This window comes from Lactuca serriola, chromosome 8 (assembly GCF_051521515.1).
Source record: "Lactuca serriola cultivar US96UC23 chromosome 8, Lser_US96UC23_V15, whole genome shotgun sequence".
NCBI lineage: Eukaryota > Viridiplantae > Streptophyta > Magnoliopsida > Asterales > Asteraceae > Lactuca > Lactuca serriola.
The window spans coordinates 95,503,979-95,512,944 of record NC_136415.1 but is presented as its reverse complement, the minus strand read 5'-3'; the positions used below and the strand labels follow the sequence as shown (position 1 = coordinate 95,512,944).

The 8,966-nt window shown below is 35.2% G+C and overlaps 1 protein-coding gene across 3 annotated transcripts; it reads left to right on the top strand.

The window, feature by feature from the left end:
* Nucleotides 1–224: 224 nt before the first annotated feature.
* On the top strand, nucleotides 225–7,805 carry LOC145071259 (formin-like protein 18). 3 transcript variants are annotated; one of them, XM_079018172.1, is made up of 18 exons: nucleotides 225–570; nucleotides 1,123–1,826; nucleotides 2,646–2,870; nucleotides 3,241–4,283; nucleotides 4,362–4,479; nucleotides 4,590–4,661; nucleotides 4,744–4,842; nucleotides 4,918–4,959; nucleotides 5,055–5,135; nucleotides 5,217–5,267; nucleotides 5,361–5,442; nucleotides 5,537–5,631; nucleotides 5,710–5,781; nucleotides 5,866–5,982; nucleotides 6,732–6,800; nucleotides 6,875–6,941; nucleotides 7,033–7,522; nucleotides 7,621–7,805. In XM_079018172.1, exons 1-17 carry the CDS (start codon nucleotides 498–500, stop codon nucleotides 7,278–7,280), a joined length of 3,258 nt encoding a protein of 1,085 aa, XP_078874298.1. In that variant the 5' UTR covers nucleotides 225–497; the 3' UTR covers nucleotides 7,281–7,522; nucleotides 7,621–7,805. The 3 variants fall into 3 exon arrangements, with proteins under 3 accessions (XP_078874298.1, XP_078874299.1, XP_078874300.1); XM_079018173.1 differs by lacking the exon at nucleotides 7,621–7,805 and having other exon boundaries at nucleotides 6,732–6,804; nucleotides 7,033–7,056; XM_079018174.1 differs by lacking the exons at nucleotides 6,875–6,941; nucleotides 7,033–7,522; nucleotides 7,621–7,805 and having other exon boundaries at nucleotides 5,888–5,982; nucleotides 6,732–6,798.
* Nucleotides 7,806–8,966: the final 1,161 nt, after the last annotated feature.

The following is an 8,966-nucleotide window of genomic DNA, read 5'->3' as shown; positions in this document are numbered from 1 at the left end:
AAATATTGTTATTGTTAGATAATATGTATTGTGGTGTTCCCGTAATAATTATTTTAGTATTAAAATTATATATAAAATTTATAAGTGTATAGTATATATTTTTATAATCATATTATTTAAATATATACGCTAGTTAATTAATAATGAAAAAAAACAGGTTTTCTTGAAACAAAAGAAAAAGTATTTATTTGAAGAGAGATTGAATTAAAATAAAAATAAAAAAAGTTGGATGCGAAGCACAAACCCTTGGTGTTGGAGCAACGATTGTGCAACTCCCATTGCTGATCTGATAGAAACCTTCTGACACAAACACAAAATCGAAGTATCGTCAACCTGACAACGCAAATGTGGCATTCGTCAATGTTAGATTCTATAGACAAGCAAAAGTTATACAACTTTTCCACACGTACAAAACCACAACGCAAATGTACCTATTTTACAGAGGTCGGGGGATTTATCAAAATTGTTTCTAGGGTTTGAGAAATCAGTGATTTTGAATGGCGTTGTTACGGAAATTGTTATCTAAGAAGCAGCCTGATGGACTTGTCGGTGTCTATGAGAGACTCTACGGTAATTATTTACCCTTCTATGGAGTAATTACTTTGGTATGTTTATGTATGTAATGCGATTACCTTTTCTCTTTAAACCTTTCTTCTTAAACCATCACTTCACTTCTATCTAGGTTTTAGATGCTACTTCTAATATGCGGGTTTGAATGCCGGACAATTAGTTGTACGTAATTGTTTATCGCTGAGCTTTACTCTTCAAACTATTGTCGGATTATGAACTTGTGGCATTATATTGAAGTTTTATTATTGGACGTTTCGAAGCTTTAGTGGAAAAATTGAAAAACAGTGGTCCGACACAATAAAATTGAAACTGGGAACATTAAGTTAGGATTGTGTTGGGGAACTTTCTCTAGGCCATCATTTCTCCTATTAATTATAAGGTTTTTGTTCTTGAACTAATATCATTTTTTCTAGTAGATTAGAGGCAAGTATAATGTGTATACAAGTGCATGCATGTGTGTAATATTGTCTGTCCAATTTCTTTATAAGTATGAATTTGTTTAAGCTTAGAACTTGTTTCAGTTTGATATGATGACACGCCCATTTGGTGTAGTCTTTGACTCCTGTTTCAGAATTAAAACTTGGGAACAAGAAGAATACAAAGCATACGTGGGCAACATCATAAGTAAATTTCAAGAAACTTACCCTGAATCTTCAGTCATGATTTTCAATTTTCGGGAGGGAGATGCAGCAAGCAAGATCCACCAATTTCTATCACAATACTTTATTACTATAATGGACTACCCTCGGCACTATGAAAGTTGCCCATTGCTCTCAGTGGAGGTGATCCACCATTTTCTTAAATCAACTGAAAGCTGGCTCTCACTTGGACAACAAAACATTGCGCTAATGCACTGTGAGGTTGGTGGTTGGCCAGTTTTGGCTTTCATGTCGGCTGCTCTTCTACTTTACAGAAAACAATACACTGCTGCAAATAGGGCCCTGGAGATGGTTTATAAGCAGGCCCCACCTGATGTGTCACCACAGCTGATGTCACGATTGAATTCGTTAGCTTCTCAGTTGAGGTACTTACAGTATGTGTTAAAGAGAAATGCTGAAGAGCAATGGCCTCCAGCAGACAAACCACTCACATTAGTTTGTGTGATGATGAGAATGATTCCTGATTTTGATGGAAAAGGGGGTTGTTGTCCTATATTTAGAATTTATGGGCGTGATCCTTTGTTACTTGTTGATAAAAGTTCTAAACTTCTTTTTTCAACCCCAAGGAGGAGTAAAAATGTCTGCTCATATAATCAGGTAAGATGTCCTATCATGATTGTAGTATACTATACCATTGGTCTATCTAAATTATCTTATTGCCAGCTCTGAGAATTCAAAATGTTTCTTGTGCTTGCTATATTCATTTCGTCATCATTTCTTTTTCAATGTTGGCAATGTAACCTTTTGTGACCGGCTTAACAACTTTTAATGCTATGTAGTGGAAATAAACTACTCGAAAAATTTGCTCATTCAGTCCTCAAAGTTCTAATTTTGGCCAATAGAGCTCTAAACATCAATATTTGTTACAATGTTGGCCACCTGACATGATATAGCTTGTGAAACCGGTATCCATGTCGACATGGCATCTGGCTTTAGTACTCCTACATGGAAAGTTAGTTTTTATTTATATTATATATATTTGATCTATATTTCAACTGGGTTTGTTTGGAAGAAATTATCCAATAAAAAATTCAAATACTATAATATAAAGACATAGGACCCTATTAGACCCTATTAGAGCTTTGGTTACTGAATGAGCAAATTTGACATAATCATCTGTTCTCATTATGACGTTAAGAAAAATCAAATTTCCATTTTCACATAAAACCAACAAATATAAGGCTACAAAAGGTTATGATGCGGACATTGAAAAAAAATGATGTTTAATGCTCTAATGAACACAATTAGAACTCAAGTGACCGCAGGAAAAAAAGATCATATAACTTGTTACCCATTTATGACATTAACCGTTATATTTTAGAGAGGTGTTTCTTATTCTTTAGGATTATCAGTGCCAGTAATTGGATTCGCCTGGATTTGGATTGCACATCTTCTGACCTTTGCTATGCATTGCAGGCAGAAAGTGAACTGGTCAAAATAGATATTAATTGCCATATTCAAGGTGACATTGTGCTGGAGTGTCTTAACTTGCATGATGATGACATGGCAAAGGATGATATTATGTATCAGGCCATGTTCAACACAGCGTTCATCAAGTCAAATACTTTAGTGCTTAATCGTGATGAAATCGATGTATCTTGGGACGTTAAGGATCAATTTTCTAAAGACTTTAAAGCTGAGGTATTTTTCTTTACGTTACTCCCGCTCACAGGACATAATGAAAGTAAAAAAAAAAAAACCTAAAACATATGAGTTGAACCATAGTACTACTATCACGGCCGTTAAATTAAAAGAAATCAAGGGTCGCGATTACAAAGCGGTTTGGCATTAACAGATCTTGGCCATCGGATGAATTTCATCCAAGGGCCAAGATTGAGTGGTCATCCTCAATGATTTTGGTTTTTTTTTTGAACTTGTTAATATGTTTTTATAGCAAAGCTCCCGACCAAAGCATTTCATATTTGTTTCGATGCTTATATATATATATATATATATATATATATACACACACACACACACACACTATCTGAGTGTTTTTTATTGGATGAAGCTTCTTTTCACCGAAATGGACGCTACAGCTTCTACGGTTCCAGTAGATTTGTCTTGTTTCGAAGAAGAGGGGCTACCAATGGAAGCATTTGCAAAGGTTCAAGATATGTTTAGTAGTGTGGATTGGCTTGTACCTAAAAGTGATGCGGCTTTGAATAGGCTACATAATATGGCTTTATCTGATATTGTTAATGAAATGTTGGGGATTCAAAGCACTGAATCTAGTAATCTACTTCAAACACTTCCTAAAAGGAATCAAGGCAAAGACGGACCTACAGTATCTCATACAAAGTCAAAGAGTTCATTTCTCGGTGATGAGAAGACTTCATCTGGTATTGTGGGGCCTAGAAGTGTTTCGCTTCCTAGACACTTACCATCATCAAAACAGTTACAAGCATCATTGGATGGTGGTGCAAAAGCTTTTTCTTCTTTTAAATCCATGTCACCTCATATAATCTTGACATGTACACATCCTTCTGTTTCTGACAAACTCGATACACGTTTGAATGATGGTGGGACATCTTCCTTGCCTTCTTCTGTCCCAGCTTCCAGCCCACTACCTGGGCAGCCTCAACCAGCCCAACCTGCTCCTCCACAGGGAGATGGAGGTGGTGAAGCTCCTCCCGGTGGTGGTGGAGGAGGACCTCCACCACCAGCACCACCAGCACCACCAGCACCACCAGCACCACCAGCGCCACCAGCGCCACCAGTGCCACCCCCACCCCAAGCAAAACCAGCAGCCCCACCACCAGGCCCACCACCACCACCACCAAATAAATCAGGTCCACCACCACCGCCTCCTCCAGTTAATGGAAACAAAGAAGGTGCTCCAGGTCCACCACCCCCACCTCCAGGTTCAAAAGGAGGCGGTGTAGCTGCTCCATCTCCACCACCTCCGTTAAATAAACCACGTGCTCTATCAAGGACAACTGCTGTGAAAACTCAACCAGGAAAAAAGCTGAAGCCTTTACATTGGTCAAAAATAAATAGAGTAGGACAAGGAAGCTTGTGGGCTGAAGCAGAAAAATCTGGTGAAGCGGCAAGGTGGTTTTTTTTTTTTTTTTTTTTGACATATTGACATTGATCCCCTACTAAGTTTTGCATTCTTATTTTTCTCATTAGGGCACCAGAGATTGATATGTCTGAACTTGAAACACTCTTCTCAGCATCAAATCCAAATTCTGACAAGGCCACAAAAGCAAAATCCAAAGCAGCTAATAAACCTGAAAAAGTGCAACTGGTAATAATTTAATTTCCTTCTTGATTGCATGAAAAATCTTAAACTGTACTTGTGGCTGACTTCACACATCTTTTTATGGAAGATTGGCTTATATTTCGTACTTGTTGCAGATTGACCATAGGCGGGCATATAACTGTGAAATCATGCTTTCAAAGGTGAAGGCACCATTGCATGAATTGATGGTAAGATCAAAATATGATGCATTTATTTCAAAATTAACTTTGTAATAAATGTTTTTAATGCTTTAGTTGTGAAACTTAACAGGAACATGTCCTTAATTTGGATGAGTTAGCAATGGATGTTGATCAGGTGGATAACCTTATAAAGTTCTGTCCTACCAAGGAGGAGATGGAACTACTTAAGGTGTATTTTTATTCTACATTACATTACATACCCATATCTTTTATTCATAGTATAACTTACATTGTATATGCTTAGGGCTATAAAGGAGAACCTGAGATGTTGGGCAAATGTGAACAGGTACATAGTACCATATTTCTGGATTTATGTCATTAGTATGTAAATAAACTCGGGGACCAAAATGTGAAATTTTAATATCTGATTATTTGTAACAGTTCTTCTTAGAGCTAATGAAAGTTCCACGTTCAGAAGCGAAGCTTGTAGTTTTTTCATATAAGATACAGTTTAGTGAACAGGTCAGGAGATATTATTCTTTGTGTTTCCTGCTTTCTTATATTTACCGTATTTTAACTTTGCTGTTCTTTTTGCAAATTTAGGTTTCAGAACTTAACGATAGCCTAAACGTTGTATATTTATCAGTAGAACAGGCAAGTTATTAGTTATCTGTCACTTTAATTATGCAGTTATTCAGCGACAAAAAGATTGGATTAAATTTTACCTTTTTATGTATGTTATATCAGATTAGGAGTTCTGTAAAGTTGAGAAGAGTCATGCAGACAATTCTTTCTCTTGGGAATGCTTTGAACCAAGGAACTACAAGAGGTGAGTTACTAATTTTAGTTTGATTTTTTTTTTTTTTTTTTTTTTTTTTTTTTTGTATATTATTTGGAGTTACAGAAAATTGTTTTGGTTTTAGGTGCTGCTGTTGGGTTCCGATTGGACAGCCTCTTAAAACTTAACGAAACGCGTGCCAGGAACAATAAAATGACTCTCATGCATTATCTTTGTAAAGTAAGACTTTTATTTATTTGTTTGTGTTTCTTTCACTTTGTTTATACTTTATGGTACATATCTTGCTGTATATGTTAGGTGCTTGCAGACAAACTGCCTGAACTTTTGGATTTTTCCAAGGAACTTGGCAGCTTGGAACCTGCATCAAAGGTTTTGTGGCATTCACATTTATTTTTTTTAATTAAACTTCTTGTAGTTTCTCTTTTGTTGATTACAATGATATATTTATTTCAGTTACAACTAAAAATCTTGGCAGAAGAGATGCAAGCGATTACAAAAGGACTAGAGAAAGTAGTCCAAGAAAAGAAGTTGTGTAAAAAAGATGGACATGTGTCTAAAAAATTTCGGAAGGTATGCACATAAAGTTGATAACAGCCATAAATGGAACCTGTCAATGGAATTGGGTTTTAGGTGAATTGGAATCCCAAGGAATTGTAGCCTATCATGTGTTGTTAGGAAATGCAATGGAATTCAATAATAAAAGCTGATTTTTTTTTGGTTTAAACTTATATATATATATATATATATATATATATATATATATATATATATATATATATATATACAATGAGGTTATTTTGGTCCCTTAATAAAAAGAATGGAATTGTATTCCATGTATTTGGCAACCAAACACGTCATGCAATGGAATTTCAAATTTCAAACTTGCCCTTGTTATGTTGTGGGCTACCAATAACTTCCACCACTGTTTTAAGTTGATCAAGAGGTTATTGCACTAGACTTAGACCATCCCCTTTAGCAACTAAAACCTTGGTTGGTTGTCCAAAAGATTTAATAAGAAAAGAAAAGATCACAAAAACCCACATGTCATTTATTTTTCCTTTTAGTTTATTTTGTTTATTAAATTTACTTTATAAATAATTAGATGTTATATTTATAAAAAAATAAATAAAATCTGCTCAATTACCTAAAAACAAATTCTCTACAAAATGATACCGATGTTGATATATTTTTTATAAAAAGATTGGCTTGGGTTTGTTTGCTAATGGGGCAAAGTTTGGGTTTAGTTGGGTTGTGTAGGTGGAATAGATATAATTAGTTTTTTTTAACCGTAAATGTTTTTCTTTGTTTTTCATGTTCAGTCTCTGAAAAAGTTTCTGGCTTCTGCTGAACCTAACGTGAAGGAACTCGCCTCACTTTTCTCAAAGTTGGTAGGTATAAAGAATTCCTGTAAATATAAAGATAGCTATAAATATCCCAGTTTTTAACACTGCACTTTACACAGGGTAAAAGTGTGGATGCTTTAATTATTTACTTCGGAGAAGACCCTGCCAAATGCCCATATGAAAAAGGTAATCAATCATAGAACAATATACATTCATGATAAAATATTCATTTGTTACAAATTGATTTCCAGTTTCTAAGTTGTGATATTGTTTTCAGTTGTTGACACTTTGCTTAAGTTTGTGAGAATGTTTAATCAAGCTCATGATGAAAACTGCAAGCAAATTGAGGCCGAGAAGATTGCAGAAAAGAAGGCTGCACAGAAAGCAGCCGAACAAGAAAGATTAAAGGCAGCTGAAAAAGATAAGTTGAGAGCAGAAGAAAAAGAAAAGTCAAAAGTACAAAATCATTCCAAAATGGAGTCAGAACTAATAAGAAATAAAACTCCTATAGAAAGTGCCGAATAATTTTTTTTCTTTTGCCCTTTCTATATAACTAAAAATGGTGGAAAAATAGCAGCGGGTTCTGGTTGCAGCAGCCAGTGCATGTGTTCCAGTCTTCTTTGCTGAAAAAACTGGTAATGATCTGGTGTTGATTGATTATGAAGAAGGGTTCCCATGATGAATCTCTGCAATGTAAAGTTGTATAATACATTAATACAATAGTTTTTTGCTGTAACTGATACTGCTGGAGCATCACTAGACTGAAGGTTAGTCTTGATTTTCAAACTTTCATCAAGAACTTGAGAAGATTTTATGTCGATTTTTATTTTTTTCCGTTTGATGATGAATTTTATGTATTTTGCAGCGAAGAGAAATGGGTGCAAGTAATTTTTTGTAGTTGGCATCTTGTAAATATATAGAAAACTTAGGGTTGCAGCTGAGACAGTAAGATGTAGAAAGTTTTGTAATATTTTAGTGTGATAGCATCCTAGGTCTCACCGATTTTGTAGAAAATTACAGTTATATCTATAAGATTTTGTAGTTCTTTTATGGAACATCAGATTAATCTGGATGACATAGTTAGAAATTTGAGTTATTCATGTTGCATGCGTCAAGTTATCCATGAATCAGAAGAGGCATATGTGTACCCTTTTTTGGGGAACTGGTTTATACATGTTATGTTAGTTTATACACATGATGTTAACATCCGAGTAACACACATATCGATATATTTTTGCTTTAGGCTACCTGGCAGGAGGACCATTTACACCTATCAAGCTTAATTATGGAGTGTTTAAGTGATCAGTTGCCTCTTGCTTTTAAATGTCTTGGTAGGAGATGCATCCACAGCATTATGATCATGAGTGCTTGGTTCCAGACTTTAACCAACCTGGGAATGATTTTACACTCATCCACCACCCATACGGAACCCAACATTCTCGCTGGCGCACTTAATGATACCAATTTTGTAGCATTTTATGCTGGTCTAAAGTTGCAGCTTTTAAAAAGCTTTTAGTATCATCAATATACATATTAACCAAGTACATAGTCAAGCAGTTGTGATTGTAAAAAAGAGTGATTGTTGGAATAGTGATGAAAAGTATGAACGATCATGCTAGTATTAGACACATAGAACTACCTTTGATATAAAATTTAACGTCTCGTATGCATGTATCAAGAGCATGATTAATTGTTGAATTCTTATGGGATCTGTTGTAATTGTTGAATTCTTATGGGTGCCACAAATTATAGCACTACTCTCGCCTCATGAGCGTGATTAATTGTTGAATTCTTATGGGATCCGTTGTAAGCATTAAAATATACAAATTGTGGCAATGCTTTGACTGAGGTTGCCTTTTTTCTTATTTGCCACATTGTAGATGCCAGTTTGTTTATTCGGTAACCTATCTCCTTATGTAACAACGGAGATTTTTATGACTTGATGATGAACTATTTGATAGCTCAATGGTGTTTAGATATGGATTCTACTGTCTTACGTCCACTCGATTGAAGAAATCTATTGCAAATGATCATTTATGTGAGTTAGATCGATACATTTCCTAACATGATGGCTGAAGTCACTGTTTCCTTGTCTCTCCATTGGTACAAGTATAGGGGTAACAAGAAGGATTGTAAATTTGTAATTGGGTTAGATTGGGGTAATCTCCTTTTCTTTGTATCTAATTTGTAAACTTTGTTCCCTCTAGCTCC